We start from the raw sequence: 20,054 nt of genomic DNA, 5'->3' as shown, positions 1-20,054 counted from the left end.
ATGGTATAGTTTTTTTCGGTAGAAGTTAGCACTCGGCCAGCATATGCGATGACCCTTTCCCGTCCAGAGTTATCGCGTTGGAGGAGAACAGCACCTATACCGCAGCCGCTGGCGTCGGTATGCAGGAGTGTTGGGGCGGTGTCATCAAAATGGCAGAGTACAGGCTCTGACGTCAAAGCTTTCTTCAATAGGTGAAACGCCGACTGACATTCCTCAGACCACACAAAGGGTGCATTAGATGCAAGTAGTTTGTGAAGTGGCGCAGCTATTGAAGCGAAATTTCGTATGAAGCGACGAAAATATGATGCGAGGCCAAGAAAACTTCGCAAATCCTTAAGTCTTGTGGGGCATGGAAATCGAAGGACGGCAGCGATCTTTTCGGGGTCAGGGCGAATACCGTCCTTGCTGACGACATGACCGAGAACCTTGATGGATTTGGTGGCGAAACGGCACTTCTTAGTGTTGAGCTGCAGACCCGCACCGGCGAGGCATGTTAGGACGTCATCCAAGCGGCTAAGGTGCTGAGAAAACGTTGATGAAAAGATGATAATGTCATCAAGGTAGCAGAGACACGTCTTCCATTTCAGACCACGCAGGACGGTGTCGATCATGCGTTCAAACGTCGCGGGCGCATTGCAGAGCCCGAAAGGCATCACGTTAAATTCGTATAGGCCATCGGGGGTTGCAAATGCCGTTTTTTCTTTGTCGTCATCGTGCATGGGAATTTGCCAATATCCCGAACGCAAATCAAGGCTTGAAAAGTATTCGGCGCCTTGCAGTGAATCAAGGGCGTCGTCGATGCGTGGCATGGGGTATACGTCCTTGCGTGTGATGTTGTTAAGTGCCCGGTAATCAACGCAAAAGCGCACGGAGCCATCTTTTTTTCGTACCAAAACAACAGGGGATGACCAAGGGCTAGTTGATGGACGAATTATTTCTCGTTGGAGCATGTCAGCGACGTTTTCCTCGATGATTTTTCGCTCAGCGAGAGACACGCGGTACGGGCGGCGATGTACAATAGATGTTCCCTCCGTTTGAATGCGATGCGCTGCAGTGGTAGTTCGGCCCAACGTTGAGGAGCAGGTGTCGAAAGAATCGGCGTGTTTCGTTAATAACGCAAGCAACTGCTGCGCCTGTATAGCTGTCAAGTCATCACTGATAAGAGCTGTGAAGGGAGAGGATGAGGAAGGCTTACTCATAGAACGGTCGTTGGTAGAGGCAGGGTTAAGTGGCGTGACGCTGACAGGCTCAGCATCCACAACACAGGCTACTGCAGTGCCCTCTGGCAGGAGAACTTTCTCTGGCGTTTCATTCGTAGCAATGACGAGCGTGGAACCATGGTGAAAGCGTACGACACCTGATGCAAGGGCTATGCCTTTTGCGACGCAAGTCGACGAAGGGGACACCAAGACGTCACCGTTGTCGATGTCCTTAGAGATCAGGGTCACAATTCGTTCTTGATGTGGCGGTAGTTCGAGATCTTCGCGAGCGAACAGGCGTAGAGGCTTGTAGACGCCTTCGTCGAACATGGAGTCCGTGTTAGTTAGGTGCAGAATCCGTTCACCACAACATATAGCGGCGGAAGAAGAAGATAGGAAGTCCCACCCTAGAATTAGCTGGTGAGAGCACCGGGTAGGCACAGTGAACTCGATGTAATGCAAAATGTCATCAATAAACACACGAGCAGTACAAAGAGCAAAAGGGCGGATAGCGTTCCCCTGGGCTTCGACTAGATTGGGTCCATTATAAGGTGTTATTACTTTTTTCAGGCGTTTGCACAAATCATACCTAATCACAGAAACTGTAGCACCGGTGTCCACCAAAGCGTCCACGAGAACTCCTTCCACCGTAACAGAAACCATGTTGAACGGGCGTGCTGGAGGAATATGAGTCCTACTGTTACATGCAGTTTCTCCTCCGAAAACTGCATCATTTAGTTTTCCGACCGGTTGTCAGTAGTAAACGAGGCTGGCCGAAGAGGAGAGGAGGAGCGACGGAAGGGCGAAGGTGATCGGCGTCGGCTTGAACGGTAAGTGTTCCGCGTCTCAGTCGACGCGGATGGAGATGGAGACCGCTGCTGTTCAGATGAATAACGCCGAGCGTAAGAATCCCCTCTGGAAAAGTCCCGTTCGCGCATGTCGTACCCGCGACGCTCGTCCTGCTGGCGCTTGCGGCAGAAGCGCGATATATGGCCACGATATCCACAGTAAAAGCATGTTGGGCGAGACGGGCGCCAAGGCGGGTAGTAGAGGGCGTTCGGCGCACCGGGAGATAGCGCACTCAAGTGGACTGATGGAGGGTCGGGTGGGATTGGCCGGAAGTGGACCGGTGGTGCAGCAGCAACCGGCGTGAATGATGGCAGCGGTGAAGTAGAGTTTACGTTGCGAGGAGGCGCGGCCGCAACTTGCGCGTACGTTGGAGGGCTAGACGGAGGTGGCTGGACGTAGGCTGGACCGGTGAATGATGTTAGTTCCTCCCTTACGATGTCACGGAGGGCCGTGCTTGAAGGCTGTGTGACAGATGGAGAAGGTTGTGAGATGCCCATTGATTGAAGTTCTTCTCGTATGATCTCCCGTATAATGTCACGCAGGTCCCGGTCTGCTGTACGGTGTTCACTATTGCCCGACTGAAGGCAAACAGAATCAAGTTCGTCGAGACGCTGACACGTAGAGACGACGTCAGTGACAGTAGAAGGATTCTGGGCAACAAGGGCATTGTAGGCAATGCTTCCGATGCCCTTCAGGATGTGGCGCAGTTTGTCCGACTCGGACATCGATGAATTGACGCGCCGGCAAAGCGCAAGGACATCCTCGATATAAGATGTGTATGACTCGCCGGGATGTTGTTGGCGAGTATGTAGGGCCCTCCTCCCTAGAGCGGATCGAACGGCTGGCGTGCCGAATACTTGGCGAAGCTGCTGCTTGAAGGCAGGCCAGTCGGTGAGGTCGATCTCATGGTTCAAGAACCATGTCTTGGCAACGCCCGTGAGATAAAGCGATACTCGGCGGAGCTTGTTAGAGTCGTCCCAGTGATTAGTTGCGCTTACTCGCTCGTAGTTATCGAGCCAGTCCTCCACATCTTCGCCGCGGAGACCAGCGAAGATCGGAGGGTCACGCCGGTGGTTTACGATGTAAAGAGGAGGGGCTTGCGGCGCAGTGACGGCTTGCGGCGCAGAGACGGGAGCAGAAAGGGCATCCACACACTAACTCTGAGACATGTTGGCGGACTGAGGGTCCAAGCGGCGGCCTGAACGGAGCTCCAGTGAGTAGGCGTTGTAAGGAGAGGTACTGGGAACGTCAATCCACCTCCACCACGTATGACGACTCGGTTGTAACGAGGTTTATTCGTCGTGAACTCGGGAACGAACAAGCGCAACGGACCCGACAAAGAAGCGCTCGTGCCAAGAAGATGATGATTGTCAGCCAGAACATATGATGATGATTGAATGCTGTTCAGATGAGGATGAAGCGCATAATAGATGCCTACAATATATATATATATATATATATATATATATATATATATATATATATATATATATATATATATATATATATATATATATATATATATATATATATATATATATATATATATATATATATATATATATATATTGTGGGCATTTGTAACTTACATCGTCCTCATCCCTGCATAATCACAATCACCATCATCCGCTTGTCTCTTTGCCCTCATTGCCACTCTGGGTCATCATCATCGTCATCGTCTGTGTGCTGGCTCTGCCCGTTCGTTTTGCGAGGTCTTTCCTCAAATAAACGCTGTCGCAGCCAAGACTACCAAGACTTCATACGTGGTGGAGGTGGATTTTCGGTCCTCTGACCTCCCGCAGCCCGCTATACCCCCTGGAGCTTCGTTCAGGCCGCCGCTTGCGCCCACAGTCAGGCAGCATGTCCCAGACCGAGCCTGCCGGCACTGATGTCATCAACCACGCACCGCCGCAAGCTGCCCCTCCTACTTACATACACGGACATCAGCGGGAACCCCCGCTCTTCGCTGGTCTTCGGGAAGAAGACGTAGAAGACTCGCTTGATGACTACGACCGCGTAAGTGCCGCTAATAGGTGGGACGAGGCCGCCAAACTGCGTTACGTGCCTTTTTATCTGGTCGGAGTCGCGAAGACATGGTATTTTAACCACGTCGTTGACTTACCCGACTGGGCTACCTTCCAGCAGCAGCTGCGGCACGTCTTTGGGACACCAGACATTCGATCCGCCGTCGCGAAGAGGACACTCGATACTCGCCGACAACATCCCGGTGAATCGTATACTTCATACATCGAGGATGTCCTCGCACTCTGCCGGCGTGTCAATAAATCCATGCCGGAATCGGACAAAGTGCGCCACATATTGAAAGGCATTGGGTCTGTTGCCTTTAATGCCCTCGCTGTGCAAAACCCAGCTACCATCGCTGATGTCGTGGCGACATGCCAGCGCCTTGATGCGCTGGACTCCGTCCGCCTTCAACCAGACATCGTTGACCACCACTCCACGTCAGATGGCCATCTGCGTGACCTCATCCGGGACATTATACGCGAAGAATTGCGGTCCATGGGCTTCACACCTCCTACACCGCGACCTACACAGCCTTCGGGAATGCCCTTACGTGACATCATCAGGGAGGAACTTACATCCCTGACTGGCTCTGCGCCCGTACAGCCACCTGCTTCTCACCCTATAGCCACGTACCCTCAAGTTGCTGCCGTGCCTCCCAGCGACGCCCACGCGACATTGCCACGTCCATCCTACGCGTCAGTTGCTGCCGCTACCCCTGTGAACTACCACTCCGTGCCCCCTGACCCTTCGGCCCACCTTACCGCGCTATCTCCAGGTTCCCCGAATGCCTTCTATTCGTCACCGTGGCGCTCGTCTCGCCCTGTATGCTACTACTGTGGCTATCGCGGCCACATATCTCGTTTCTGCCGAAAGCGCCAGCAAGATGAGCGTCGGAACGATGTGCGTGAACGGGATTTGTACACCGGGGCGTCTTATCAAGGTCGGCGTTATTCGTCTCCCCCGCACCGGTCTCCATCTCCTCCTGCATCGACTGCACCACGAAACAGCCGAAACACGAGACGCCGCTCGCCTTCGCCCTTCCGCCGTTCCACTTCTCCACTTCGGCCCGCCTCATTCACCTCTGATATTCATTCGGAAAACTAAGTGATGCAGTTTGTGGAGGAAAAACTGCATTCGGAATTAGAACTGAAATTCCTCCATTAGGCCCGTGTAACATGGTTTCTGTGGAAGTGGAAGGAGTGCGAGTCGATGCTTTGGTGGACACAGGTGCGACATTGTCTGTGATACGTGCTGATTTGTGTGAACATTTAAGGAAAGTAATGACGCCTTACGATGGCCCCACGTTAGTTGCTGCCCAGGGGAACATCATTCGCCCTTCCGCGCTTTGTACTGTGCGTGTTTTCATCGACGGCATCCGCCATCATGTCCAGTTTGCTGTCCTGTCCCGCTGCTCTCACCAACTAATTTTAGGGTGGGATTTTCTATCATCTGCTTCCGCGGCGATTTGTTGTGGACAACGCGTCGTTCACCTCGCTGACACCGACTACATGCTTGACGACGATAATCAGAAGCCACTTCGTCTGGTCGCTGCGAAAGACATCGAACTCCCGCCACTACAAGAGCAAATTGTCAGCATTACGTCCAACGACATCTATCACGGGGATGTATTGGTCTCACCGTCACCACTTTGCGTTCGCAAAAGTATAGTTCTTCCGTCCGGTGTCGTTCGTTTTTGCAATGGCTCGGCACTTGTCACCGCTGTCAACTCTACACCGGAGAAGATCTTACTGCCACAGGGCACTACTGTGGCCCGTGTTGCTGACTTCGAGCCTGTACTCGTCACGCCACTTCAGGCCATCGCATCCAAAGAACCTTGCCTCGGTGAGCATGTTTCTTCCTCCGCCTTTACCACCACTATCAGCAGCGAATTGACATATTCACAGAGGCAGCAGCTGCTCGCATTGTTACAGAAACATGCAAATTCTTTCGATATTTGCTCGTCTAAGCTGGGCCGCACTAATACTACAGCACATCGAATTCAAACTGTTGGGACATCTATTGTACACCGCCGACCCTACCGCGTGTCTCTAACTGAAAGAAAAATTATAGAAGAAAACGTTGCGGACATGCTTAAACGGGAAGTCATCCGTCCCTCATCTAGCCCTTGGTCGTCTCCTATTGTTTTGGTCCATAAAAAGGATGGCTCTGTGCGGTTTTGCGTGGACTACCGGGCGCTCAATAAGATCACACGCAAGGACGTGTACCCTATGCCACGCATTGACGACGCCCTTGATTCCCTACAAGGCGCGGAATTCTTTTCAAGCATCGACTTGCGTTTTGGGTACTGGCAGATCCCCATGCATGCATGAAGACGATAAGGAGAAAACGGCATTCGCAACCCCCGACGGGCTATATGAATTCAACGTGATGCCTTTCGGGCTCTGCAACGCACCCGCGACTTTTGAGCGCATGATAGATACCGTGCTGCGCGGCCTGAAATGGAAAAGTTGCCTTTGCTACCTGGACGACATTATTATTTTTTAGTCAACGTTTCCTGAGCACCTAGAACGATTGGATCAAGTTTTGACGTGCCTTGCCGGCGCCGGGTTTCAAATAAACACGAAGAAATGCTCTTTCGCTAGCAAATCTATCAGGGTCTTAGGACACGTCGTTAGCAAAGATGGCATCCGGCCCAACCCTGACAAGATTTCTGCAGTCCTTCACTTTCCGCGCCCCGAAAAACCAAAGAAGCTTCGCAGTTTCCTTGGCCTCGCCTCCTATTTTCGCCGGTTTATCCAGAACTTCGCTTCTATTGCTGCTCCATTACACCAACTACTTGCTTCCAACGTCCCCTTTCTGTGGTCTCAAGAATGTCAAACGGCATTCAACCTGTTGAAGCGGGCACTCACGTCTGAACCTCTGCTCTGCCACTTTGACGAAGCCGCACCAACTATCCTCCATACCGACGCTAGCGGCCTTGGTATAGGAGCCGTTCTTCTACAACGCGACAAGTCTTCCCTAGAGAAAGTTGTTGCATATGCCAGTCGCGTACTCACCGCTGCTGAAAAGAACTACACTATAACTGAGCAAGAGTGTTTGGCTGTGGTTTGGTCGGTCCAGAAGTTCCGTCCCTATCTCCACGGCCGTCACTTCACAATCGTTACGGACCACCATGCCTTATGCTGGCTTTCTACACTGAAGAACTTGTCCGGACGCTTGGGTCGGTGGATACTACGCTTGCAGGAGTACGACTTGGACATAACTTACAAGTCAGGCAGAAAACATCAAGACGCCGATGCTTTATCTCGTTGCCCGCTTCCAACTACCCATATGAGCGTTGGTGAGAACTCAACCGCCACATCTACCAAAGTTCATACGCTCGCATCAATAACGCAACCCTTTTCGGACGACGAGCCAACATTTATCTCCCGCCAGCGGTCCGATTCATATTGCAAACGCATCATGGACCACCTTTCGGGAGTTTCTCATCCACCAAACGCGCGACTCCGTCATCAACTCCTGCACTTTAACCTGGACAATGGGGTTCTCTACCGCCACGTCTACCACCCTGACGGTCAGCGCTGGGTTCCTGTACTGCCACGCTCTCTTCGACTTCAGGTGCTCGAAGCATTCCACGACGACTTGACTGCTGGTCATCTTGGTTTTAAAAAAACTCTTGACCGCATTCGATGTCGTTATTACTGGCCTGGCCTTTCTTCTAGTGTAGCTCGGTACGTCGGTTCCTGCTACCCATGCCAGCGTCGTAAACTCCCCACGTCGGCACCTGCTGGACTTCTACATCCACTTCCGTGCCCTTCGATGCCGTTCGAGGTTGTAGGTGTTGACCTTTACGGGCCTCTCCCCGTCACATCTGCTGGCAAACGATGGATAGTGACTGCCGTGGACCACCTGACACGCTACGCTGAGACTTCCTCTGTTATTACAGGCTCAGCTGTGGAAGTTGCAGACTTTATTCTTCACGCAATAATACTGCGTCATGGGGCTCCTCGTGTACTGCTTAGTGACCGCGGCAAAGTGTTCCTGTCACAAGTTGTAAATGAAGTACTGCGCGCTTCTGGAACTACTCACAAGACAGCTTCAAGCTACCACCCTCAGACAAATGGTCTCACAGAAAGATTTCACCGAACCCTTGCAGACATGATAGCCGTTTACGTCCAACCCGACCACAAAAACTGGGATACTCTTTTACCATTCCTGACATTCGCTTACAACACCGCCGTTCAGCGAACAACTTGCTACTCACCGTTTTACCTCGTGTACGGACGCACCCCGACTACCTTTCTCGACGTCTCCTTCTTTAGCGGCCATGGGAATTCATGTCAGTCTTCTAGCGCAGAATACATTTCCCGCCTGGCCCAGTCTCGCCATCAGGCTCGCATCAATACTGAAGCGAGACAGCACGAGCGGAAGATCATCTATGACGAATCCCACCGCGTTGTGTCTTTCCAACCTGGTGACGAGGTGCTGCTTTTGACACCTATTCGCACTCCTGGTCTCTGTGACAAATTCCAACCACGCTTCATCGGGCCATACATTGTTTTAGAACAGACTTCGCCGGTTAATTATCGTGTGACACCACTCGTCGCCCCAACAGATCGCCGCTACCGCAGCACAGAGATTGTCCACGTTTGTCGCATGAAACCTTTCACGCGACGTTCCCCGTCACTTTGACTTACGGCGGCCAGGGTGTCCGCTTCCAAGTGGGGGGAATTAGTGTGGGCATTTGTAACTTACATCGTCCTCATCCCTGCATAATCACAATCACCATCATCCGCTTGTCTCTTTGCCCTCATTGCCACTCTGGGTCATCATCATCGTCATCGTCTGCGTGCTGGCTCTGCCCGTTCGTTTTGCGAGGTCTTTCCTCAAATAAACGCTGTCGCAGCCAAGACTACCAAGACTTCATAATATATATATATATATATATATAAATGCGCGTCCCGAAGGCTGATACCTACAGCTAAAAAAAAACGTGGCCGATCTCCCTATATAGTAATCGGTACAACACGAAAGTGAAACGTGTCTTTACAGAGGTAGTTGAGCGTTTTGTGTGCATTATTTCAGCAACAGCAACAAATTGTAAAGTCGCGTTTAAGAACGGTGCGCAGCTCAAATTTGCAGCGCACACCTCAAGCAGAAAGCACGCACAAAATTAGCATACACAGTACGAGAGCGGACTAACAACTTGACATTAATGACACAGCTTGACATTAAAGCGTGCTGTTCAAGCAGAAAGAAGACGCAGAAAACGAGCGCAGAAGTGTACACAGGGCACTGCGCGAATAACTGTCTCACGTCTTCCTGCGTCAAGAGTCAGCAGCGTGCTCCTTTCGCAAACGCGGCCGCGGCAGCGTGCGAAGTGACCTTCGTGTTTTCCCGAATTACGAGCCTGATAAGCGTGCGCGGCGGAGAGACCATGCTCAGTGGAGGCGAAGATCCTTAGAGCGCGCCCAATGCAAGCCCGTCGCGCCATCTCACCACTGATAACGGAAACACGCCAAAGTTTCGAAGCTCTGAGGACTTCCAAATGGTGTATGGTGTATATAAATGACTTGCCGTTGGCACTCAAAACAACGTACGCTTTGTGGCGTAGTGGTTAGCGCCGCGCACTGAGAATCGAGAGGTCACCGGTTCCATTCCGCCCGACGAATGCTTGCCTTCTGGTTTATTTCTTTGTAATCTCTCAGTATATATATATTTTCAACGTCTTTTTCGTGACGGAAATACGTCAGTGGAGCCGGGGTGGACCCCAGCATAAATCACTTTCGTGTTAAAATATCTTAGAGATTCACTCGCTTTCTTGCTCCTGGAGTGCTGTAGGTGATGCAACCACTCCTTCCGCAGCGACGAGGAGCGCTTCGAGTGCCTGGTGGTGAGCTACGCTCCAGTACGCTCCCACGTGGACTTCGCGCTCTCAGAGCTGGAGTCGGGCCTGGTGCGCGAGCTACGTGCCTCGGTGGCACGTGACGCAGCAGCCGTGCGGTCCTACCTGGAGTCCTCCCTTGACGCGCTTGCCGGCAATGCCCAGACGGCCGAGGAACTGGCGCAGCTGAGCGCGGCTTTCGGCCGCACAGTTTCGGGCCGTGACCAGGCGGCATCCATGCATGTTGCAGCTCGCGACAAACAGCAGTTGTTGGCACGCTGGTCCCGGCGCCCGCCCCCCGCTGACATGGATGGACTTCAGCAGCTGTGGCACACACTGGACGATAAGCTACACCAGCACAGGGACGTTGTAGCACACCAGGTCGGGTAACTGATGGTCGAAGCTTTGGAGTCAAGGTCAAAAATGATCGAAACGCGACATTCGAGGCAGTTTAGCCAACACGTTTCGTAAATTATGTTGGAGGTTTACTGATTAATCATCAGTACTTATTTAGGAGGTCGTAAGAGGAGGTCGTAAGGACATTTATAGTAAATAAAGAATATGCTATCGGCGAATGTAGTTTTTTTTTATTAGCACTGGTAAGCCCCATAGCATATAAGTAAAACGGTGCTCTGCCTAAGAACGCCCAGCAAAGAAGGCTCAGTAGATGCATGAAAGCTCTGCGTGAAGGTCACGCTGACGAAGGTCCCACATATAAATGTTCCGAAACATTTAAAAACACTCAACAGCATTTTGAGGCTTTCTGCGGCTTTTGGTTGTATACCCCATGCTGTATCAGTTACACGTTTTTTTTTTTAGGCATATCGTAGCGCGCTGATTGTTGTACTATTTGTTCTTATACGGCCACATAATTTCAATAGTAAGGGGGCCGAAAGTAGAAGTGCAGTATTTTCGAGACCTTCCAGCTTATTTGTAATTTGTACTTATGCCCTGTGGAAGAACTAAGCTTGATCCTGTTATTTCGGGAGAACTTACAGTATCTCTCAGCGAAGAAGTTCATTGTTCGTGTGGGGGGTTGCATTCTGTGACGTCATGTTATTGACCCTTGATAATATATATCAGCATTGTACCATCTGCAGATGGAGGTGCTGAAGGCCAATGCATCGGCCCGCCTAGAGAACTTCGAGCAACTGCGTGAGCGTTTCCTCGCCCGCTGGGAACAAGCTCGTCCCCGACTGGGTGACGAGGCGGCCAACCTTTTGGGCGAGCTGCGGGTCGAACTGGATGCGCTTTTGGACGCACGCCGGTGGCTGGCGTGAGTTTCATGTTTTCCGGTCTAACAAGCAAGATGGCAGGCCCTCTACTGCATAATCCCGCGGGAAACTTATCGCGCAGCGCTAACGCGTGCGATACACATGATATTCGTCGTTTAGAACCTGTTCGGGCGCTCATTTAGCCTGCGTCATCAGTACTGCTGACCTCTTTGCATGACTATGTTTACAACGCGATATACAAAAAAAAAAGAATAGTTGCGGTATTTTACCGTTCAGGCAACTCTCTTCCCAGCACTTTCATGTGCACCACGTTGTGTAAAAATAAACAATGCCTAATCATAAGTTAACATATAATAACATACTTATAATGCGAATCCACGGAATATACTACGCTTTCTTATCATTTAATCTCTTCATAACAATCTTTATGTGGTTCCCAAAGGCGCAATATCATTGCAAGAAACGCTCTAATGGAAGGCTCCGGAAATTTCAACCACCAAGGATTCTTTCACGTCCACTTAGATCTATTAGCACACGGGTCTCTAATGTATTTCTCCTCCGTCAAAATGCGGCCACCAAGGCTGTGATCAGATAACGCAATAGTATACCTTCGTGCCACAGTCAAGTAGCACAAACAGCGCTCTTTTCTATTCTGGTATCTTTGCTACCGTAGTTACATGTAGTGTAACTACTTTTAAGTTGCCCTGTTCGTATAGTCAGTCATGTCCTACCAAATTGCCCAGGTTTCCACGATTCATAGCTAGAATGGCCGCACAATTATTCGCTGTCTTTCCACTCTTAATATTGAACGAGTGAGGCCCGTCCAACTGGTCCAACTTTTTGAGGCGCTTGCTTGTTACACATGTAGTTCCATTTATTCTTCCCGGGAACAGGGAGTGTGTTCGTTGCCGAGGTTCCTGATATTTGCCGTGGCTTTCGCGTGCCTGTGCCGTTATGGACACGACAGCATACGAGACAGCGCGACTGTGCAGGTCGGAAGCGGAACAACTGTGCATGGCAGGACCCGGTGAGCTGACCACGGCCGAGCAGGAACTGCAGGAGGCCGAGGCGTCCTGGGCATTACGCGAGCACTTCCGCAAGGAGCTGCAAGAGCTCAGCCAACAGCAGTGGATCCTCATGAGGCACGTAGGCAGAAACATTATGAAGAAGGAATCTGAATAAAAAGAAGAACAATGCTAATGACACGTTCGAACAACTAAGCGTTGAAACGTCAAAACGTTTATCGCACAAGTGTGACGCATCGCATCCTGCTACTTAAAAAAAATGCACCCGAAAAGAATATAATTGATGGTGGCACGCACTGATCTGAGTCTCACCATCTCATCCAAAACGCGTGCTCGCTTGCAGATATGATTCGCATGCTCCCAAAAAGAAAAAGAAAAAGTGGGAAAAAAACTTTTATCGACTGCACGCAGGGGGCAACTTCAGCAGTTGGAGAGTTTTCTGGCGGAATGGGCACTACGGGCTAAGGATCCTACCACACCAGCGGCCGTTGCAGCGTCGCTCTACAAAGAAATAGATGCACTCAAGGTCTGTCTTTTCTCTGATGACTAGCGTGAGGTAGCGATGTGAAATGACGGTCACGAATGACTCCACAATACAGCACACCATCTTGGGGGTACATTCGGTAATTAACACATTCTTCATTACATGCAAGGTTAGTGGTGTAATTCAACAACAGTTCGCTCATCGTTAACCTTGCAGCCGCATCTTAGTCGACGTGATATTGAAATGCCGTGAATACTTGGAGTACGAACAGTGACATTTCGTGCGCTTGTTTTCAGTTGCTTTGTTAAGCCATTTCAGTAATTTTACATGCTGCATGCACACGTAGTGTGCCTTCTATGACCTCGACGCAATAAACAAGGTTGTACGAGAACATACTAATTTTGTTTCCCCGCAAAGCAAAGGGTAACGTGAAAAAAGTGTGCTATCACAGTCAACTCACCGACCTTGTTTTCATCGTATGTCTTATTGCAATCGTGTGTTAAAAGGGGGGCAAAGAAAGAAAAAGAGCAACCAATCCATGAACATCCACTGTACGTGTGGTACGCATCTCACGCACGTTGAAACAGAGGGTAATTACGCTGAATGCGATACAACTGAACTTCCAGGCAGCGATGGCCGTGCTGCCGCTTTGCCGTGGGGAGGCTTTCTCGGCACAACACTGGGCCGAGTTGTTCCAGTTGGCAGAGGCGGCTGGCCGGCCGCTGGAGGAACTTCGATTATCGCACGTGCTCGCCATCGCGCCGAAGCTGGCTGCCAGGAAAGCTCAGCTCCAGGTAGGGCTACAGACGGGCACAGAGGTGGCAAAGTCTCATCGCACCTTCGATCCCACTCCCTCCCCTCATTCCCCGCTCTTGACTGTATACCCGTTTGACACTTCGCAGGAGTTGAACACCAGGGCCCGCTCGGAGGCGAACATAAGGGCCATTCTGAGCGAGCTGGACGTGTGGGGAAGCACGGCTCGCTTTTCCCTCGTGGACCACACCGATTCAGCAGGAAATCATGTGATGATCGTGCAAGAGTGGGCGCAAGTGTTGGGAAAGGTGCGCTATCTCGCTTTACACGTAGTCTGACGAGTTTATCAAACCGTTTTCACGCTACCTTGGAACTCGTGCGATAAACAACGCCAAAATTCGCATCCCCTTCTCGTGCGAAAATTGTTGTGCATAGGTCAGATGAGAAGATGCATAAACGACCGGTTGAGAAAACGTAGAAACAAAGTGAAAAGTTCGTCAAACGATGGTTTTGTTAGCGTTACACCACAAAACGCGTACATCCCAACCACTACTATAAGCCACTGCCATGCTTGCTAGAAGTAAATCTAAATCTGTAAGGTAGATAAAACAGATCGCATCTTTTCTGCCGGTGACCACTGTACCGGCAAGCCGTTAACGTCATTGTCTGCCAAAAAAAATTTAGTATTATTTACACATGCCCTGAAGTTGTAATGCATAAACTATATCATCCGCCGGTTTGGCCGATAAGATCGGAGGCTCTCTTCATGTTCGTGATTTGTAAAACAAAAGGTTGTCTGTACTGTCGCGGGATTTTGTGTGCACATATGACCGATCCTGAACATAAATTTTCGTTGTTGAAATCTTGCGCTTGTCTCCGTCCTGTACTGCTTCTTTGAATAATATTGCTTTTCCGCGCTATGCTACAAGCCAGCTTACGATGAACAAACAATCCAATTCTGGTACCCTTGCCGTGATTTAAGAACAATCCGAACAAGTGCTCTTAAGCACCTCTTATTTACGCTTCCGCGATCGCACAGGTCGGCGAGCTGCAGCTTCTTGTCCACTCGCTGGCCGAAGCGTGTCGTGGCGTGGGATCCAGCGCCGGCCTGGCGGACGGCGCAGCTCTGTGGGAGGAGCGGCTGGCACGCTTGGAGCCCACGCTGCGGGGTCTTCAGCGAGTGCAACAACAGTGGCTTCAGCTGGAGCCACTCCTGGGGCCTCCGCGCTCTTTGTTGCCCGACCAGGCTCCTCGCTTCGAGGCGGCCAGCCGGCAGTTGAGGTACGCGACGACAGACCGTTGCTGTAATCGAGAGTTCGACGAAAACTCATCTTTGCTGCATGTACAGGTGTGCACACGAAGGCGAGGTAGGGATGCAGTAGGAGTGCTGCCCCCCCCCCCCCTAATTATATGAGGGTGGGGGGCACCAAGCCCGTCCTATACCTTTACTTAGTGGGGCCTCGGTTATGGTCATACAGGTTTTGAACGATAGTATGGCTACCGTTTAGTTCCTACACTTCTAAAAGCGGGGATCAAAGACAGACCGTTATGAGAAGCGCGTCATCGCTTCAGTTTTCCATCTATTTCTGTGAAGCTCGTTTTACTATTCGGAGTCGACCAAACGGGGAGGAGTGGTGCGGTGAACGCCCTCTTTTCACCATCTTATAATCATGTACTAGGTAAATGCTAGCACTATCCAGCAAACTAGATGGATAATGTCCGGTTATGTGGCTATATCGAGCACTTTAGGCAGGACCTGATTAAGACTGTAATGTAGAAACCTGCGCACGCATATGGCTGCACGCTTGTGCTTGCACAGAAGTTCACCAGCTACGCAACAAAGCAGCGTCAGGCATCGGGCCGCATAGTACATGTAAAATTGCCGTGTTTGGCTCGAGGTGGTGCAGTGAAGATTGTAACAGGCGGGGTTTTATGATAAGGTCCGGGGCGTCTCATCTATAGAACCCAAAGGGACACTTCCATCCAAGTGGTGTAGCTGTAGGCTTTCTACATTGTCTCTCGCTTAATAAGGTGCAACGCAACGCGGTGCTCACGAGTGCCGCGTCTTCGTAGGACGTTGATGGCTGCCGTGGCCCGAGACGAAAGAATCGTGCTCGTGGGCAGCACGGCCGAGACGCAGGCCCTGGACTCTCTGGCCGACCAGTTGAGCCGCTGCCAGAGGGCCCTGCATCAACACATGGAGGTGCGGTTTTAGTTTGCATCTGTTATCAAATGGCCGAGACAATTTTACCTTTCTTTCAGTAGAGCAACGACTTACTTTTAATAATGGGCACACTACATCGTGCAACTGAGTTGGAACATTCTTAACAAAATAAACAGTGGTAAAAAAAAGGCTGGCGTGACACCTTACGGGAATCTCACGCAATTGAAATCATAGGCTGTAACTCAAGAATAAAGGTGAAATAAGTGCATGGGCATGCAAAGGAGGTGTTCACCTGAGGATAGCGGTTCCCGTGTCAGCCTACAACATAGTTTGACGAACTTTACTTCCTTATACGAATTCTTTCGGCGAATAAGTCTACCATTAACTTCTTTCGTCCTGCCGCTGACCACGCAAGTACCTAAAAGCTATGACAACACGTCTGTGCACCGAGCATGTTAGAACCGTTCAGTTAACTGAACATTCAGATGTGTTTGCCGGAATTGCGCCAACCTGCAGTTTCTTGCCAACGGTGCGCAGGACAAGCGTAGTCGCTTCCCTCGATTTTATTTTTTGGGGGACGAGGACCTGCTGGAGGTACTGGGCAACCGTCCAAGTGCGGTGGAACCCCACCTGCGCAAGCTGTTCGCTGCCGTTCACCGCGTCGAATGGGGCGACGACTGCGTCACGGCCGTGCTTTCACCTGAGGGTGAGCGGCTCGTCCTCGGCCATCCGGTGAAGCTGACACCGGACCCGGAGGTAAGTGCTTCAAGCTTATCGCATAGCGTTGCGCACAGTTGCTTATGTGTGTCACCACAACGACCAAGTTACCGCGTTCCCTATCGTCGTAGTACTTTAGATCCACAGAAAATCGGTGTTCGATACTGCCCAACAACCACAGTTACTTGCAGAGAAATTATAATGACGTTTTAAATATCAGGTAAGTTTTAGAAGTTGCAAGAAAACTAAGTAATCATTTGAGTGGAGCGCTTACTTGGAAACTCGTGATTCGTATTGCTGGATTGTGGTAGAATACTTCAATGATTATGCGCGGAAATACTCACGCGCAAATGTTATGCGTTATTTTAAACAGACGTGCAGTGTATTGGCCCGAATCGAATTCTGGTGGAGTCATTGTTAATCGTAGCGAATTCATCGGGGCTTGTTTATGTATCAGAGAAACAGATCATGTGACCACGGTAACAGGAAAAAAATCTGCTTAACGCAGAGAATCGTTTATATAATCAATGGTGTTTCGAAGATTTTCAAGGCATCACGACGACGCTGTTTTCTCAAAAGTAACGGGAACATTAAACGTGAAAAGATTGCGTAACATCAAGAATTGCAAGCGAATGGAAAGCATAAATGGAGGTGGACGTGTAAGCGGCAGAACAATGGTGTATATTATCACCGTATGCCAATACTGAAGTGTCCCTTATCGTCAGAAATCGACTGAAATCAAAATATTGTTGCACACTTTCAAAGGTCTCGGCCACTCTGAAGCGAGTTGCCTTGCATGTTGGGGGTCTTTCTAGGTTTGGCTTGGTGCTCTGAGCCAGGAGATACGTTCCACTTTGCGAACATTGTTACGAGACAGCATTACAAGTCCTGGTCCAGACTCTTCGCTATATCCATCGCAGGTATGTTAACATCTCTATATGTGCATGACGTCAGCTTTTTGCAGCTGTAAGCATGTTGAAGCGCACACGCGCTGACACGGATAAACGCAATTAGCTGCACGTACAAACGCACGAAGGGGAGACAGAAAGTAAGGTGGGCCAATGAGACCAAGAGGTTTGGGAGATAACGTGGCCGCAGGATACACAGCTTCATTGGCGGAGCATGGGAGAAGCATTTGTTTTGACTCATAAAACATTAGAATTTAATTTTTCCACATCAATTAAGCTGTCACAGAACGAGCGCTAAAAAAGAGCGCGCCGCCAAATCCTTGCGACAACGGGCGGCAGAAACGCCGCGAGGTAAAAAGAGAAAAAAAAAGAAAGCAAACATCCAGGGCTCCCGGGCGCGCGCTCTCCCCGCAGAAGCACGGCTTCGCAGACGAACCTCCTCACCCCACATCGGCGGCCCAGCAAGCCCGCGATTTTTCCAGAAAGAAGTGGGCGGGGCCATACCGAGTTCACTCACCGGCCGGAGAGGGCATTCCAACTGTCTCGCCCTCTTCCCAGCTTTCGCCGCGTATCGCGCCGACGAAATGACCAGAAATTTCTGGAAGGTGGCGCGGAAGGTATTTAATCGAGCGGCCGAGACGACAGAACAGGAGAAGACGGAACGTTAGCGCCGGAGCGCGTAGGAATTCCGCCGTGTAGTCGGCGAAGGTTCTGCCCGTAGTGACAGAACAGGAGGAGACGGAAGTAAGCGCCAGAGTGCGTAGAGAGTCCGCCGTGTAGTCGGCGAAGTTTTGGTCCGTAGGGACGGCTCGAGCTACAGGCAAGAGCGTGGGTTTTCCGCTATCGAGCGAAGACGCGGGCAACAGCTGCGTGTGTGAAGCCGACGGATTTCCGGCGAAGAAGTTGAAGTTTGAAGAGTGGCCTATTGAAGACGGGAGTTTTCCTGGAAGAGAAACTCCGGCGAGGTTTCCTGGAAGAGAGACTTCGAGAGCTGCGGAACGACAACAACGCTGGACTTTGAGTGAGTGATTCTCGGAAGAGTATCATTCAGACTTTTGTTCCAAGGACTTTGGACTGAATAGGTTTTATATCTCTTTAGTCTTTAAGTGTCTTGGTTGTTCAATGCATGTGACTGCATTGTAGTGCGTATTGTTGTCTGTGTCCGTTGTTTCAAGTGTGGTTGATTGTACTGTGTAGTACATCGTCTGTTTGGTGACGTATTGTATGTAACTATTGTGGAGTGTGCATACGTGTGTATTGTTTTTGATCTGCCGTTAATGAGAATATAATTTTGTTTGTTTATCAACTCTCGGCTCTGTCTTGTTCTTTGGGCCACAGCCGGCGTCCGCTGGCGCACCAATAAGGACCACTTCTAAATTGTCCACGCTTTCGTGGTGCGGTTCGGGGGGCCGATACTTCGGCTCTTGGAATTAGCCCGGCGATCGCCTCCCTAATAAACGGGACAGGTGTGACAATTAATCTGGCGTCCGCGACATAGGACCTTTTGGTGCACAGTGTGTCCAAAGTAGTGAGAAAGAGCCTCGAGTGTTGATAGTGCTATCGGAACGATTTTGTGTGTTGTTCAGTGTTCTCGTTGACGAGTGCAGTGGAGTGTTCCGATAGACTGAGTGAGGCAGATACTTTTTGCACGCGGCAAGGTTTTATTTGCGAGACACGATGGATCTCGAAAAGTTAGTTGCTCTTGGTGAGAAGATGGGTCTTTCTGGTGCCGAACTACGGAAGTGGGTAAGCCAAAAGGAGAAAGAGGCAGCGGAAAGGGCCAAGGAAGAAAAGGCAGCTGAGTTGGAGAGAGAAAGGCTGGCCGCTGAAAGGGCGAGAGAAGAAAGAGAAGCGAGGGAGCGACAGCTGAAAGAAGAAAGAGAGCTGCAATTGAAGCTGGAGCTGGAGAAAGAAAGACTGGCAGCGGAGAGGGCGAAAGAAGAAAGAGAGGAAAGGGAACGGCAGCGTCAGCACGAGATGGAACTCGAGCGGCTCCGTTTGCAACAGCGAAGCGAAACTCCGGTCCAAGCTAGAGTTGAAAGCAGCGAACGAGAGGATCACGGCTTCCGCTTGAACCCAAGCAAGCTGCTCGTAGCGTTTGATGAAAGGAAGGACGACCTAGACGCGTACCTCCATCGATTTGAGACGATTGCGAAGAGCCAGAATTGGCCGGAACAGCAATGGGCAACTGCTTTGAGTACTTGCTTGTGTGGTGAAGCGCTCAGTGTGTACGGTAGGCTGACGCCGACCGATGCAGCCAACTACGCAAAGGTGAAGGCTGCTTTGTTGAAGCGATTTAGATTCACTGTGGAAGGATTCCGGGACAGATTTCGGACAGGAAAGCCAGCTGATGGTGAGACGGCTACGCAGTATGCCGCCCGACTTTGCCATTATTTCGACAGATGGATTGAACTTTCAGGGACAGCGCAGGAGTACGATGAGCTTAGAGAGCTCCTAATTAGAGAACAATTTCTTACTAGTTGCCACCCAAGCCTGTCGCTGTACTTGAAAGAGAGGAGAGCTAAGTCACTTGAAGACATGCTTGAATTAGCTGATCAATTCTTGGAAGCGCAAGGTCGCACTAATTTGGCCAAAGTCAAGAAGGAGTGTCCCGAGGATTCGAAGAAATCGGCTCCCGAGGAAAAGAAGCGTGCACCGGAGAACATTCAGCGATGTTTTCTGTGCAACCGAGTAGGTCATCGCGCGAAAAATTGTCGAACGATCTTTACGAGCCCTACGGTAGTGAAATGTTTTAAGTGTGGTCAGACTGGGCACAAAGCCGACGCTTGTCGGAACGGAGTGAGTCAAACTCACCAGGTATCTTGTGTGCAAGCGGCACCGAAATCTGAT

At 50.6% G+C, this 20,054-nt stretch overlaps 1 protein-coding gene across 1 annotated transcript in view; it reads left to right on the top strand.

The window, feature by feature from the left end:
* btv (dynein cytoplasmic heavy chain beethoven) overlaps positions 1-20,054 on the top strand; it is a 121,533-nt gene that overhangs the window by 24,977 nt on the left and 76,502 nt on the right. Inside the window, exons 6-15 of the mRNA XM_075885921.1 lie at positions 9,900-10,299; positions 11,019-11,194; positions 12,146-12,295; positions 12,590-12,704; positions 13,289-13,456; positions 13,565-13,723; positions 14,455-14,763; positions 15,418-15,618; positions 16,117-16,335; positions 17,112-17,216. Coding sequence (XP_075742036.1) covers positions 9,900-10,299; positions 11,019-11,194; positions 12,146-12,295; positions 12,590-12,704; positions 13,289-13,456; positions 13,565-13,723; positions 14,455-14,763; positions 15,418-15,618; positions 16,117-16,335; positions 17,112-17,216 — 2,002 coding nt within the window. The remainder of the gene's footprint in view (positions 1-9,899; positions 10,300-11,018; positions 11,195-12,145; positions 12,296-12,589; positions 12,705-13,288; positions 13,457-13,564; positions 13,724-14,454; positions 14,764-15,417; positions 15,619-16,116; positions 16,336-17,111; positions 17,217-20,054) is intronic.

This window comes from Rhipicephalus microplus, chromosome 2 (genome assembly GCF_043290135.1).
Source record: "Rhipicephalus microplus isolate Deutch F79 chromosome 2, USDA_Rmic, whole genome shotgun sequence".
Classification (NCBI taxonomy): domain Eukaryota; kingdom Metazoa; phylum Arthropoda; class Arachnida; order Ixodida; family Ixodidae; genus Rhipicephalus; species Rhipicephalus microplus.
The sequence above is the reverse complement of the archived record's forward strand: the minus strand, read 5'-3'. Positions and strand labels throughout refer to the sequence as shown.